This window comes from Notolabrus celidotus, chromosome 22 (genome assembly GCF_009762535.1).
Source record: "Notolabrus celidotus isolate fNotCel1 chromosome 22, fNotCel1.pri, whole genome shotgun sequence".
NCBI lineage: Eukaryota > Metazoa > Chordata > Actinopteri > Labriformes > Labridae > Notolabrus > Notolabrus celidotus.
Window position 1 is genome coordinate 21131221 of NC_048293.1, and position 16378 is coordinate 21147598.

General features: G+C 39.9%; 1 protein-coding gene across 1 annotated transcript; it reads right to left on the reverse strand.

Annotated features, from left to right (window-relative positions):
* Window positions 1-692: 692 nt before the first annotated feature.
* LOC117805827 (matrilin-2-like) lies at window positions 693-15907 on the reverse strand. The gene is made up of 20 exons (XM_034674397.1): window positions 15385-15907; window positions 13859-14017; window positions 13156-13731; window positions 11633-11752; window positions 10089-10208; window positions 9590-9745; window positions 9177-9296; window positions 8918-9037; window positions 7754-7873; window positions 6698-6817; window positions 6468-6587; window positions 6083-6208; window positions 5678-5803; window positions 5220-5345; window positions 4735-4860; window positions 4336-4461; window positions 4002-4127; window positions 3778-3897; window positions 1962-2063; window positions 693-1858 (listed from the first exon to the last, which is right to left on the reverse strand). Exons 1-20 carry the CDS (start codon window positions 15695-15697, stop codon window positions 1806-1808), a joined length of 3075 nt encoding a protein of 1024 aa, XP_034530288.1. The 5' UTR covers window positions 15698-15907; the 3' UTR covers window positions 693-1805.
* Between the last annotated feature and the right edge of the window lie 471 nt (window positions 15908-16378).

Below are 16378 nucleotides of genomic sequence, written 5' to 3' on the forward strand. Positions count from 1 at the left end.
ACACACACACACACACACACACACGGTTTATGTGTATGTTGAGGAGCTGCTGTACCAAAAACTAGTTGTCTTTCCCCAGAAATTAGGGTTATATGTTTCTTTTATGATTCCAATCAATTTCTCTTTTGCTGTGGCTCAGCATTTAAATAACCTTTATCAGATTTGATGGTTTAGTCACAGACTTTCCCAAAAAGTGTTATACTTTTCTTTCAAAAATGTGGGAATGAAATTGCGTCAAAATGTATAAAACAGTGAAATTAATCTTGCCCGGCCGGGCAGCTCTCTGGGTGCTCAACACCCCTAAACATCCAATCCTAGAATCGCCCCCTGGTATTCTCTCAGTCTGCTTCATAAAGTGGTCTCCTGGAATGGTTTCTAATTAACATGAGCCTTGTCAAGAGTTCATTTGTAGAATGACTTGCCTTCTTAATGTGTTTGAGACCATCAGTTGTGTTGTTCAGAGGTAGGGTTAGTACACAATGGATAGCCCTATTTGACTACTGTTGTGATCCAGATTATGGCAGTGCATTTGGGAGTTTTCAAAAATGAACTAACGTCTATTTTACTGCGAAAAGTTGTGTTTTAAATGTGTGCGAACTCTACAATTGAAACTATTATATTTGTTTAAAGGTTGGCCCAGAAAACACAATTAACACACCTTATAAAATAAAGAACTACAAGACAACAAGAAACATTTTTGATAACATTTTGCATTTAATTAGGATTGTTGGCAGCCAAAATACACAAAGTGATAACAAAATGAAGGTATTCTCGTCACTCTCAAAATTGGTTGATTTGTTCTGAGATGTTAGGCTATATTATTTTATTTTTAAGGTGGCTTAGACCACTTATAAAAAGGCGCCTTAGTATAAAAATACACAATACAAGATTTTTTTAATTATACATCATACTAAATTCAATTGAAATATACAGCCATGTTGTTTTTCTTAAAAAGATACCAAAATATCGTATACAAATTGAAAATATAGGAGGCCTATGTGTGTACTGTTAATAAGCCTTTTGACTGGTCACAAATACAGAATGGATCTTAACTCAGAATCTCGTGGTTTCAAAACTGAGCAGAAAAAGTCTTAAATGACCTTAATTGTTTTCCATCTCCCCCAAAAATAATTGTACCAGTCTGTTACAACCAATAATTGATATGTGATGGAGTTATTGAAATATTTCAGATATCAAAGGGAAGGATTACAGTAATTCACCGTGATGTAACACCACCATGAGCCAAGTGGATCAGGCTTCTGTGTAATGGAGCTGCAATCAGAAGGGTGACAACAATGAGCTTGTTGTTAAAGAGATTAGTAATTGTGCTTTGGTCATGGATCGAGGCTTTTTGTTTTACAAAGCACCATCACTGACCAAAAAATGCTTCTGGAGCACTGGATACACAGTAAGGATGAGATCCAACACGATCCCCCAAATACATTCATTATGACAGATAACTTTAACATCTGATCTAAGACTTCCCTAATTATCACACATATTCAACTTTACTGATTTACACTTTGGGATGTAATGTAGCCTTTTACAATTGTACGGATACATGTAGACATTTCCACCAGTTATACCTCATTTTACTTTAGGACATTGTCTAACAACTGGCAGTATTGTCATATATAAAACAAACCATATTAATAACAGTACAGCAACAAGGACGTAATGCCCTGCCATGCAGACCAAATCTGAGAAACCTTGCACTGAAACTTTAGGAGGGTTGACGGATGATTTCAGCCGGTCAAACACTTGGATAGTCCAGACCACATCCTCTGACATCTCTGTGTTTCTTCTTAATACTGCTGCTGGCTCTCGATGATGTTCACCTTTTCAAAGAGTTCATCGAGTGAATGTAAAGTCAAGGAAAAAGAATTCAAAAACACAATTAGACCAAGATTATAACAGTGTCTAACAAAGTTGTTGTCTGAGCCTCAGAGGAAAAAGGATATGTTTTCTGCTCAGCTCTTGAATGGCCGACTGCACTTTCTTCTGGAACAAAATCTGAGCCTCACACATGCAGGCGTCTTCGGTTATTTCACTCCTCATCTCCTCTAAAAGAACGAGAGAAACAAGGAGAGAACAGAAGCATTGGGTAACTTGCACCATGTCCAGTAAAGCTTCTTTTAAAACCCAAGCTTTACTTTAGAGAACACAACCGATTGGCTGTTTCTCTGTTTGGAGCAACGGCTAAAGAGTTGATGATATTCAATATGAGAACATCTTGGAGTCAATAAAATCAAACTAAGTTTTCAAGTGACACATAAGAATGGTGGTTAATGATTGAGATCCAGTATAAACGTGATTTTCATCTCATTTTTTGCATGATTAAGATTAGAAATTGGATTGAAAATCTCTTCACTTAGTTGCTCACACCTCAGGAGTGCTTACTTACGGATCATCAGTCACGGCTAGCTTGTTTTCTGATCAACATACTCACTTGTGCATGAATAAACAATTACCTGAAAGACAATCACAATAGATGACATGCAAATCAATCACAACCATTTCTGTTAGTCGTCCCAACGGTGCTCACACCAAAACTTCTATAAATCCGGCCTCTCATTTCTTAACCTGCAGTGCCAGATCAGTAAAAGTATGGCTTGAAGTTTGAGACCTTAGCTTTTGTCGTAGTCCATTTCAAACTTCTTCACAACCACAAAACGTGTGCAAAAAAACAGATGTGAAAGGTGTTCTAAGCGCTTAACAAGCATATGCTTTGTTAACCCTGATTTAGAGAAAAGGACAAGCAGGCAGGAGATAACAGATGAAACGTCTTCACCAGTTGTCAGAGATTTAAGTAGATGAATTCGGTGTCTTAGAAGCTGCATCCTCAAGGGGAATTTCTAGTTGTCAGATGAGATTTTGCTCTTCTAACTTTTTGTAATACAAAGCCTGGTACACCACCTTTGGTTGTAGCAAGATCTCAAGTGTAGTCTGTTCTTTCTATCGGCTTCCCCCCTTGAATCGACAGCGAGCATGTGTGCAAGATTCTTACACGTTCTCTACCAGAGGGCATGTACGATACCCCACCAGAAATGTTTCTGAAGCTAACATGCTTGTTGTTGAATCAAACAATATTCCATGTGTCTGGTAGAGCATTTCAACAACAGTATAAATCAACCAATTAAAATGTCCAAAGGTATCTTTTAAGCCATTAAGAAGGGCAACAATTGCTGGTGCATTTTTCACTCTATAGCATCCCCAGACGGTTCATTTTACCAGTGATAGTGAAAGTTGATGCCAAAGTAAATTTGGAAGAAAGGGTGATGCCATGAGAACAGCTAAAGAGAGGTAAATCTGTCCCTGCTTACAGAACTAGCTTCCAAACAACAGGTCAAAAGCATCTGTTTTTGCAGACTAGACAGAAGTACTCAGCAGAGAACAAGGGAAAAAGCATCCTGCCTCATATCATGTTGAATATTTTGGTGTGGTTTTAGGACAGCTTGATAAACCAGCTTCAATAAATAAACTTTGAGTGTTATAAAAGAAAGTATTCCAGAAACACCTGCTCAGCAGTTGGAACCCGGTTGTTTGTAGGTCCTTCGAGGGCTCATGAAAATCATGCCAATGAACGCCACATTTTTTGTTAGATTAGTGCCAGCCTGACTGAGCCAAACAAAGGTTCTAAAACAGCTCACATGGTTAGATGATATTTAAGGGTTGGGTGACAAAATCTCAAGTCTGGAGTTTTACAAACCATTAACATCTATAGAAAGCTTTAACACTAAAAGACTTTTATCTGCTGAAAGAGATCCAGATGCTTACGTGAGCATGTTTTCTGGTCGGCATTCAACACATATCCCACTCGACACTTGCAGTTGTAAGACTCTCCGTTGTTGATACAAACGTGCTGGCAGTTGTGTCCTTGTGCACAAGCATCTGAACCTGGAAAGAGAAACTCACATCTGACTTGGTTTAAGTAGTTCAAGAGTACGGAGCATCACTTTGAAACACAGGTGGTCTTTGATTAAAACGAAGAACAATCTTACGTGAGCATGTTTTCCGGTCCATGTTCAACGCAAATCCCACTCGACACTTGCAGACGTAAGAGTTCCCGTTGTTTACGCAAAGGTGCTGACATTCATGTCCCTGGGCACAAGCATCCAAACTTAAACCTGGAAGAGAAGATCACACAGCAATAAGAAACTCATCCTCTAGTGTTTCTATTGAACTACCTGCCTCACCATCTCTCACTCACATCTACAACAGGAGCTTGGTGCCTTCACCTTTAAGAATCTTAATGTTATGTTCTGAGTAGATTCTTCAAAGCTGGATCAAACCATTGTCACTAAATATGCAAAATGAAACAAATCAGGTTCTTACGTGAGCATGTTTTCTGGTCTGCATTCAACACATATCCTTCATAACACTTGCAGACATAAGAGTTCTCGTTTTTGACACACATGTGCTGACAGTCGTGTCCCTGTGCACATGCATCCAAACCTACACCTGGAAAGGAAAGCTGAAACACTCAACGACATCGAAAACATTCATATGGCTTTTTCTCACAGTTCCCTTTAAAGCCTCAAAATTGGAAGACCTCTGCCGCTTTCATAAGACTACCTTCTCTACCATCTCTACCATCTCCTGCTCCAGATCAGGAGATTTAATTGAGTCAATCAACCTCTCTTTAAAACTCCAACAAGCTGCTAGGATACATTTTAAGTGTTGGATAAAACCTTGATCACCAAAAATGCAAAATGAAACAAATCAGGTTCTTACGTGAACATGTTTTCTGGTCTGTATTCAACACATATCCTTCAGAACACTTGCAGACATAAGAGCTCCCGTTGTTGACACACATGTGTTGACAGTTGTGTCCTTGCGGACATGCTCCCAAACCTACACCTGAAAAGAAAAGCTCACACCTCAATGATTTAGTCTTATAACTTAAAAAATTATGAATCTTGAGATGCAGTTTTGTAGAAGCAGCACATGTCAACGCCCTATCGCCAAATGATTACAACATGCCCAGATTCTTTTTCCCCCATTCTGTCGTACTGAGCTTGAGAAATGGGAACAATATTCTAAAGACTTGTGCTGCATCTACAGGACTAACTGTGCCACCATCTTTTACTCTCCATGAGGAGCTTTTGGTGCTTTGGTAAAGATCCCTTTGAAACTCCAAGAGTGCTGCTCAATGGAATATAGTGTTGGATGAAGCCACGGTCACCAAAGATGCAAAACGAAAAAAATCAGCTGCTTACGTGAGCATGTTTTCTGGTCTGAATTCAACACATATCCTTCAAAACACTTGCAGACATAAGAGTTCCCGTTGTTGACACACATGTGCTGACAGTCTTGTCCCTGAGCACATGCATCCAAACCTACACCTGAAACAGAAAGCTCAATGACTTAGTCTTATAGCATCACAAAGTTTTGATGGCTTTTGGCAGAACCATTGGTCAGCTGTCTTTGGAAGATGGTGTCTAAACCCTTGCACCGAAAACTCTAAGTGTTTGTATCATCTTCCTGTTCATATATGACTTAAACCATATTTTGCAAGATCTCTTTTTTTTCCTTTCTCACCATCTCTTACTCTTTATCTTGAGCTTTTCTTACGAAAGAGAATCTCCTTTTAAAACTCTGATTTTAGAAAGGTCTTTAACTGTTGGATCACACCATGGTCACCAAAGATGCAAAATGAAACAAATCAGGTTCTTACGTGAGCATGTTTTTTGGTCTGCATTCAACACATATCCTTCAAAACACTTGCAGACATAAGAGTTCCCGTTGTTGACACACATGTGCTGACAGTCATGTCCCTGAGCACATGCATCCGAACCTACACCTGAAAAGGAAAGCTGAAACACTCAACGGCAGTCTTATGAATTTAAAAACATTCACATGGGGTTTTGTGGAGACTTTAGAACATGCCCAACTCCAGCCACTAAGATACCACAACATCCTCAGTCTACCTGCTACACATTTTCTGAATCTCCATCTGTAGCTCTTAGGCCAACATACCTTTGAACCTCCAAAGATGCTGCTCTGTGAAATTTTTAATGTGCAGTGTGTGGATCAAACTATTATCAACAATTAAGCAAAATGAAAGAAGTCAGGTTCTTACGTGAGCATGTTTTCTGGTCTGCATTCAACACATATCCTTCAAAACACTTGCAGACATAAGAGTTCCCGTTGTTGACACACATGTGCTGACAGTCATGTCCCTGTGCACATGCATCCAAACCTAAAGCTGAAAAGAGAAGCTTACACCTCAATGATTTAGACGAAAGACATCTAGAACTTCATATGAAGAAAGGCAATTATGTCACAGGATTCATGCATCTTAAAGAAGCACTGATGGACATTTGACTTAACCCAACAGCAACAAGCCCTAAAGCCACTAAGAATACCCTAGTTGCCACATAATACCCCCTTGCTCCTCTGTGCTCTAGGTTTGCCAAATCTCGAACACTCTACAAAACAAGAGGCATCATATCTTTGGTTCTTACGTGAGCATGTTCTCTGGTCTCCATTCAACATATATCCCTCCCGACACATGCAGACAAAAGAGTCATCAGTGCTGACACAAACATGTTGGCAGCCATGGTCCTGAGAACATGAGCCTGAACCTGAAGAGAAACACTTTTATATATGATCAACTCAACCTACATAAATAACAGTCTTAAGTACACCTCAGGGTACCCATTAAATGAAAAAAGAAACAGGTCCAGATTCTTACGTGAGCACGTTTTCTTGTCTGGGTTCAAAATATATCCGACTCGACACTTGCAGGTGTATGAGTCATCACTGTTAACACATATGTGCTGGCATTTGTGTCCCAGATCACAATGATCAGAACCTGAAAAGAGACATGTCCACATAATGATATACTTTTTAACTAAGAGTTAAGAAAAGGCTGGGCTTGAGCAGGTAACGACTTTGCTTTTTGACATATCTGAGGCTGTGAAGTCTGATCTCATGGCTAACCTCTGCAACAAGAGAAACCACTGACTTATACATCAGAATATTCCACTAATGGGTCTTTGCTACGCTGATGACACTGAACTATATGTTTCTGTATCCCAAAAACAGCGTTAGCTCTATTAACAGGGTGGTAGAAAGTTTGTAAAACATAACCAAACACATGCAACAGAACTTGCTACAACTGCATCAAATCAGACATCATCCATGTGTGAAGAACCAGACCCAAACCCTAGAGTCCGACCTCCCTTTTTCAGCAACACAACATGCATATCAAATGTTAAGTTCTTACTTGAGCATGTTTTCTTGTCTGCATTCAACACATATCCTTCAAAACACTCGCAGAGCTGGGAGTTTCCATCCCTGACACAAATGTGCTGACAGTCGTGCCCCTGGGAACATGGCTCCAAACCGGGAACAAGACACTTCCACAACTAACATCCACCGAGCTTGAACTATGAGTTAGCAGTGAAAAAAGCCCTATCTGCATTAAATCTGTCCCTAATTCAGCAAGGTAATTTCATTTAAACTTTTAACAACATATTTCAATTCACCCTTTCATTTGCAGGCTATGTAAGAGCTGACTGAGTGAACCCTCCATGTGCTTTTGCCCCAGTATCCCAATTTTCTGCTCAATTGGAATAAGCTCATTAAGACTAGCATACATCACCATGCCTCATTAACTCTTGCTTTAGCAATTTCAACCCACTTTGTTACACAACTACACCTCACAATGCAGCATATGGGATTTGACGTGACACTTGATTCTTTTACGAGAGAATGCATCAAAATCAGTTACAATTGAAGTTCTTACGTGAACATGTTTTCTGGTCTGCGTTCAAAGTGTATCCCTCACGACACTTGCAAAGGTATGAATCACCATTGTTCACACAAGTATGCTGGCAGTCGTGTCTCTGGGTGCATACATCTGGAACTGAAAACAGACACATCCACAACTAACATCGAGATGTTTGTGACCAAATTTAAAAAATCTGTAATGTCAAGTTTGTTATTTATGTGCATGTTTAGTCCAGATGGTAAAGCCTGAGTTCTTGCATGAACAATTTTTCCAGTCTGCATTTAACAAATACCCAGACTGACCCAATTTTGTAGAATCACGTTGATGGCATCACATTTTTTTTTATATAAAATGAAATTTTGCAGTTTTGATATTTTGTCTTTTCACATTTTGCAATTACATATATGGTGCAAATGATTTACTAACAATAAAAAGCTGTCGTTATCAAAATTTCTAAAGCTACAATGTTACAATGTTACATTGTCATTTAGCAGACGCTTTTATCCAAAGCGACGTACATATGAGACAAAGAACAACACAAGCAAAGATCTAGACAAAGAGGAAACAAGATCAGTACGAGTAACAAAGTGCTTCAAGTTAATTTGGGTTCAGGTACTGGCAGTAATTGTCTAACAAAGTACCTGCACCAAGCGTCCCAATACTCTGGAATTGGGGTTGTAATAAGAGGAAGAAACAGAATGCCGTAAAGGTTTAAAGGTTTAAAAGCATTAAAGGTTAATCGCTTCTAGTCTGCCATCGACAATGCACTTTGCTGCAATGAGACGCTTTGATATTAAATCTGTGGCAATTAATTTATTAACGTTGTTTTTATGGAATGTCCTGTTTTTCCTAAAATGTCTCGCTAGTCTTATTTTTACTAGAGTGTCAATATTAATTTTGTTGTATTCCTACGATGACAATAAAGGCTTCTAATTATGATATTGACAAGGTGGCAGGACTTAAGCAACCAGATTTTACATCAACAAGGTCTGACATCATCCTAAAAGAGGAGTCAAAGCAAAGTGTTTCGCCAACTTGTAGCTTTAAAATTTAAACATCTAAAGCAGCAAACAGCAATACTCCAATATAACCTCACAGAATAAGTTTTCCTGCATTTTGGAAGCGCAAAACACAGCGCTCTGACATGCATATCAAACATATAGATGTAAAGGTTCTTACGTGAGCACGTTTTCTGGTCTGCATTTAACACATATCCCTCATGACACTTGCAAAGGTATGAATCACCATTGTTGACACAAACATGCTGGCAGTCATGGCCTGGGTCACATGTATCAAATCCTGAAAAAAAGACTTCAACAGCTTACTCTTACACCATCAGATTAGATCAGCATTCATTCAACTCAAATATTCAGGCCTTGCCCAAAGCTTCAAGTAGGACTGCACCGAGACATTCAAATCACAAAGTCCATGCTCTTACTTGAACACGTTTTTTGATCTGCGTTTAACTTATATCCCACGCCACATGTGCAGATGTACGAGTCATCACTGTTCACACAAAGCTGCTGGCAATCATGACCACTGGAACATGGATCAGAGCCTGCAACAGACATGTCTGCATGTTACGGACATCTCATGACATACGCCAACATTACTGGTTCTCTGTATTCTCTCAAGTGCTCAAGTATACTGTAATAATCCAGACACACTCCTGAGGCAGTGATTCCCAAACTGTAGTTGGTGTATCACCGGACAGCTCAACAACACATCAACAGCTTAACTTGGCCTCTTCCACCCTGATGAAACTCCACATGGAAGAACTTTCTGTTCTGATCTCACAAACTCACACGTAAATGTATTTCAACAGATTTCATACCAGCAGATAAAGTCTACCTGAAAAGTCCAGGTTGGTCTTTTGTGAGCAGGTTCTCTGGTCTGCATTCAAAACATATCCTGCTCGACATTTGCAGATGTACGAATCATCAGTGTTGACACAAATGTGCTGGCAGTCATGCCCCAGAGAGCATGAATCCAAACCTGATGGCAAAACTGTAACGATTAACATGAAGTGCTTAAGGTCAAACTGTAGTAGTCTCATCAGATATTACTGCATACTATGGAGGAGTGCTAGGGTCAGGGATGAGAAACAAATGATCAGAGGAGGAAGATTTTCTTTTTAACTCATGATCAAGTTCCAGAAAAAATGAAACCTGCAAAAAAGGTTTGTCTTTTTAGACTCTGATGTGTTAAAAACAGCGACGAACACAGCAGTTCAGCATCATGAAGCAGGGAAAAAATCTTCCTTCTCTGATATTTTTCTCTCATCCTCCAAATGTCCATAATGCAAAAACAAAGCAACCAACCAAATCTATGAATACACTCTGGTTCTTACGTGAGCAGGTTCTCTGGTCTGCATTCAACACATATCCCTGCTGACATGTGCAGATGTACGAGTCATCAGTTCTTACACACATGTGTTGGCAGTCGTGGTCTTGGCTGCATGTGTCTGAACCTGTGAAGAAAAACTTTCACATCCAACCAACAAAATCTGACTACACAACATATGAAGCCCAGAGTCAGATCGTTCAACTGTGGTCTGATTTTGCTGTTCTGGGATCAGCCTAGAGCTGGGCGATATTGAAAAAGATGTTGTTACAATAACCTTTTTCATATCAGCCGATATCGATAATTACCATGATAAATATCAAATCATTATTTCATTTAAATATGAAGGCAGATTTTTCCCCTGAGTGAAAGTTGAAGACCGTCGGGTTTTAGTTTTCTGATAAGCTTCTTGAATACCTAATCTCTGAAGGTGCTAACAGGAAGCAGGTCTTTGTGTAAGATGAGATTTTAGTTTTAGTTTGTAGATTCTTATTTTTCTCAGTTTTAGATAATTTGCATAATTTGATTTAAATCTACAACAACCATCTTTAAGCCCCGCCTACCTCTTACTCTGCAACATGGATGGCTGTTTAATGACATCATCTTATTCTGTCTAATGTTGGGCGGCAACTAGCGTTTCAGACACATTATCTCTTTCCAGTGGTTTGGGGTGTAACTACAGGTTTAAATATGTCACATTTTTATCAAACATTTATTATATTTATATTGAGAAAAATTATATCAAAACAATTAGCATTATCGATTTATCGCCCAGCCCTAGATCAGCATATTGCAGCTGAAACCCCCCAACCTGTAAGAGCCTTATAAAGTCTTTAATGGTCACTCCACAGGTGAGAACAGGTTGCTTGTGGAACTGATATTTAGTTCATGATTTTGCAGCCATTTTCACAATTTAGTCAGAGCTACATTTGGAAATCAAGTATTTTATACATCTGAATTTCCTCATTCTGCCATCAAAGCCCCTGTTACAACTCCAACTCCTCACAGTTGTTAGGGAAGATGATTACAGTAACTTCCCCATTGCTTTTTAAAAAATGTGCAATAGTCATCTCCCTCTACAACTCTGTTTCAGCGCTCTGCAGCCGTCTAAGTTGGCTGATCACACTCCGTAGAGCTTCGGTCTAAGAGAAGGTTTTTTTGGACCCTCTGAGCATCCAATGGCACCGTTAGAGTTTGTGTCCCTCAGTTCAGGCTGTCATCACGTGCTCCTAGTTTCATTTGTGCCAGATAGTGTCGCCTCTGATCAATTTAGGGCAACCCAAAACATTAGTGACAAGAGCTGGTATGCGGAGTGTCCACAGCACAAAATGCCTAACTAACCAATGCTCAAAGGGAGCCTCAGAAATTCTTCACAACAACAAGTTCCTGCCTCTAATTAGGCTTTTCCCATCCAATCCCAAATCAGTGTTCTGGCAAGACTCATCATAATAACACTTCAGCCATGTGAAACTCTACAACAGTGAATCCCAGCTGCATTTGTAACACACAGACGTCAGAGACAAACATGAAGGTAAAAAGAGGGATTCTTACGTGAGCATGTTTTCTTGTCCGGGTTCAGGACGTATCCTTCACGACACTTGCAGTTGTATGAGTTCTCATTGTTGACGCAGATGTGTTGGCAGTTGTGACCCTGAGCGCATGCATCCAAACCTGCAAAGAGACACTCTGCTGTCTGATTGGCTTAAATAAAATCGACAAAGTGGTGTTATACATCTGAGTTGGTGAGTTGTTAGCAAAGATTCATGAGCCTTTGTGCAATTAAAAGTCCACAGCAGAAGAGCATGCAGATTAGGCAGCTTGATTTCTGATTTTAGTTAAAGTGATGACTCAACTTCTTGTGTCAAATCCTGTCACAATTTCCCGACAAACAGTTTAGATCATGCAAAGCAAACAGCCTTATTGCATGTCTCTTATTGAAGCCAGTGTTGTAAATGGACAGAAGTTGGTTTCATTCAAGAAGAGAGGTAGACTGAGCTCAGTTCTCAGGTTCACGTTGTCATTTTAAAACAAGTTTCAGACTTTAAGTGCAAAAAGCTAACACGACTCCTATGTGTGAGTTAACAGCTCGCTTGTTTGGATGTTTCAAAACTTTCTTTATGGATGGAAAAAGTTGGAGATCTAGGAAGCTAAGACATTGTCGTCTTTTAAGTCGCTTTTAAAAACTCACTATTTTAGACGTGCTTTTTATTGATTTTATGGTTTATTGCTTTGATGCTTGTTTTATTATTACTGCTGGATTATGATACGTTCTTTATTACTGCCTATTTGTCTTTTTTGCGGTAACTTTTGCATCACATCTCAGCTGCTTTTTGGTCTCACTTGATGACTATACAAATACAAACACATTTTTTTAAGCAAGCTTCCTGTTACATTACAAAATATATATATACAGTAAATCTAAGTTTTCACTCAAATACGTTTAATGCAGGACTACATTGTGCCGTGCAGAATGAGTAGCCGTTGCTGTCAGAGAGCGCAAAAGCCCAAACTCTGGAGAATAAGCGGGCGCCATGGCATGAGGCACAAGCTGCAGCTGAGGAGCGGTGTGCAGGGAGCGGCGTGCTCTCTGTGAAACGTAAAGGCAGCATCATATTGGGTCTCAACCATTTCAAAGTACTCAGGTTTGTAGAGTTCACTCTGACTCTGCAGATCAACCTGTGATCAGCAGTTTGTCTTCTCTTTCTTCTGTTTGTTGGAGCATGATTCAGCGTAGATTGCGTCCTTGTTGTCACCATCTGAGTGGTAACAGATAATGAACGCATGAAGAGAAATCTAAAACACAACAAGAGGCAGAACATAGTGTTCTTATCCTTGTGTGTAAAACCAAAGAAGAAGACCAGTGCCTTTAAAATGGAGATTCCCTCTATGGTGCTGCCCGTACGATCACAGGTGTAGTTTAAAGGACGGATCGGACGTACCGTTGTTTCCTTTATCCTGTTTTTTATTAATTTTTCCATTACGGTCTTGGTCTTTTCTGCGGTCTAGGCCTAGTCCATAATCACGGTTTGCACCATCTATTGGAATATCCGCACTCCCGTTATCATCATCCTTACCACACAAGGTTTCCCTAAATTTGGAAGTGAGCTTCTCAATGACCCCGTAGGTCTCCACATAGAAGACATGGTCGTCATGTGGCTGGCTGGCCATGAGACGGAGGGACGCCATATCGGCTCTGTCCACTCCCACGGCGTAGATCTCGATCCCTGCTGTCCGAGCTGCTGCTGATACTTCCTCCACTTTGTCCTGGGGCCTCCCGTCTGTCACTATAATGGCGACTTTTGCGATGCTCATGGTGTTGGCTCGAGCTCCTGCCTCTGCGGTGAAAGCTTTCTCCATTGCGGTCTTTATGGCCATGCCAGTCATGGTTCCTGAAGCAAGGGGCTCGACCCGGGCCAGCGCCTGCTTTAGAGCAGACTTGTGAAAATGAGTCTTCAGCAGAAACTCAATCTTGACCGTGCTGGCATAGTTGACCAGGCCGACTCGTGTGGCGTCCGAGCCGACCTCCAGGCTGTCCACCATTTCCTGCAGGAACTCTTTGGCTTTTTCAAACTCAGCGGGGCGGACGCTGCGGGAGCTGTCGATGATGAACACCAGGTCTATGGGGCGGTTTCTGCAGTTGGCCCTTGATGCTGTTAAAAAAAAAAAAAAGGCTGGTTAGGATGTTTAAAATGAAATCAAAATGTTTCACAACAGATGTCTTTGAAATACAGATTCAAATACAACATCACTGTTCTGAGAACGGATGAAACAAAGTACCTGCACTGGTCCTGATGGATGAAACAGAGCCTCTTGAGTCTCGAGCAGACTCCCATGATGCACTTGGAGCAACTGTCTGTTGCAGCTGTGAGGCCGGCTGGCTTCTCTTTGGTGGCTGCTGGTGGGAGGGCTGATGAGACCTGGAATTAGTGCCACCGGCTTTGCCAAGAGGGAGGGAGAAAGTAACATTTAATCATTGCTTCTTTTGGTGCATATGGATGTTTGTTCCCATTATTTCATGCTCAAGATGTTTAAATCATTTATACACATACATTCATTTTTTTCATGAATGTCTCCTTTGTTTGTGAATTTAATGTTCAGCTCCCCGGTTTTATAAATTGTGACACTGCACTGGTTTGAAGGTATGAATGAATGCAGGATGTCTCATGAATTCTTAGATTATGTCTCTATGACTTTGTGTGATAAGTTAACACTTTATAAATCATCCAAAAGTCTAATAATGTTTTAAAAAGAGTTATATTGAACCCTCTGTTTCTCTTTGTTCAACAACATTAAATAGCACCATGGGAAAAACATGCTTCTCATGTGGACTCTCCCTCAGTCAGACATTATCACTTCTACATACGTGATCAACAGAAGAAGAAAATGATAATTGATCAAAAAACAATAGCAGGAATGTTTGTTTGAAACTTCTTCATCCATTTGATCCCACAAAACGTTATTTGCAAAAGACAAGGAGGACAGTGGTTCTTCCTGCTCCTTATGTGGACTTGTCACTGAAACTTTAATACTCCTGTTTTGGGGCTTCCATGTTATTTTCAGGAGCAGAAAATGTCAATAATATTTGTTTTAATTTTTTTAAATATCTAACTTTATTCTACAAAGACATTATTGTTGGTTCTTGTGAGTTTTGCCACTCAGAATTAAAACAATACCACATCAATAAACTTTTCATATTACTTCAATAAGACATTTAGTCTTCTTCTGGGAGATTTTTGCGAGCTACAGCAATTTATTGAAAGGATTGAGCACTCTGAGGCCTTGGATGCTTTTGGCATTTGGTTGTATAAAATGAAATGTTAATTTGTTCCAGAAATGGTAAAAGCGTTCTGTCGTTTGTGAAATTGTCTCCAACTTTGTAAAAGTGTTTCATCTTTTGTAAATTTGTTTTGTTTTGTCTTGGGTAAAAGTGTTTTTTTTGATTTTGTAATTTTGTTTTATAAAATGTAAAAATGTTTCCCAAAATGTAAATTTGTCTCCAACTTTGTAAAAGTGTTTCATCTTTTGTAATTTTGTTTTGTCCTTCAGGGCCACCGTTGTATTGCTTTTATTTAATCATGAATACTTGAAATATAAATGAGAAAACAATATTGGCATGTAAGAGTGAACCAAATATTATAATAAGTTCATGATTTTGCTCCAAATGTCTCCAATCTGGCGGAACAGTGGCGCGTAAAGCACAACCATTGCGCGTAAACACAGCACGCACAGCACGTGGATACTGTGACAGTCATATAATGCATACATTATGGTTCAGCATAATAATGATAAATTCATGAACTCACCTCCAGTGTCAGGTCTGCGTCTCTCCTGCGCCAGGTAGCCGTGGTCACCTAGTCGCGCGCCCTGCTGATGATCACTCAGCTGCACCTCTTGGAAAGTTTCCGCACTGGGTTCTTCATAAGAGGTTTGTTCGATAGACTCAACATCTTGAAAGCGCTGATGGACCCTCGGAGGGACCTGCGGGGACACCCGTGAGACTGGAGGACGGATGGAGTGAATCTGCCGGCGCTGAGACCCAAACTCAGAGTAAGTTCCCAGAGTTCCCGGTACCAGGATGGTGAAAAAACATAGCAGTCCCCACAGTGATGGAGTCATGATGCCGTTCTGTCCTTTGGTCCACTTCCACAGCTGAGTATGGCGCTTTTATATGATCCCGTCCACGTCTGACGAGGCGTGGAGAGCACGAGACCCAATCCAAGGCCACCTGGAAGAGGTGAGGAGAGAGGTGCAAGGATGTGCCAAAATAAAGAAACATATCAAAACGATAAATTAATGTCCAAAAAGTCTGAAATATAGATTACAAAGGGGAACATTTTGATGACAAAGAAAAATACATTTTGGAAAAAAGACACACTAACATTCAAAAGTTTGGAAACACCTTCTCATTCAAGGGTTTGTATTATTTAAATGATTTGAAACACTGTAGATTAACACCAAAGAATGGCCATAAAAATGTGCAGGGAGACAGCCCAGAGACTGTTCATTGGCAGCTTGTAAATAAAGTTGTTAAATATGAATATATGATCATGTTTGAGGGACTGACACAGTTTTATTACTTTTCATAAGCAGACAAGAACATCAGCGATAAGGCTGATCATTTCCATACTGTGATTTTTTATGTCTGTAACCACTACATTGGGTAGGCACTCCTTCTTTGACTTTATCAGCAGTAAATAATAAAAGTGGATAACATGCCTAACTGTTAAAAGGAAGCAGGCCCAATGTACGTACAGGCATTTTAATCCCCCTACATTTTTTTTGTGGAAAGCCTCTTTA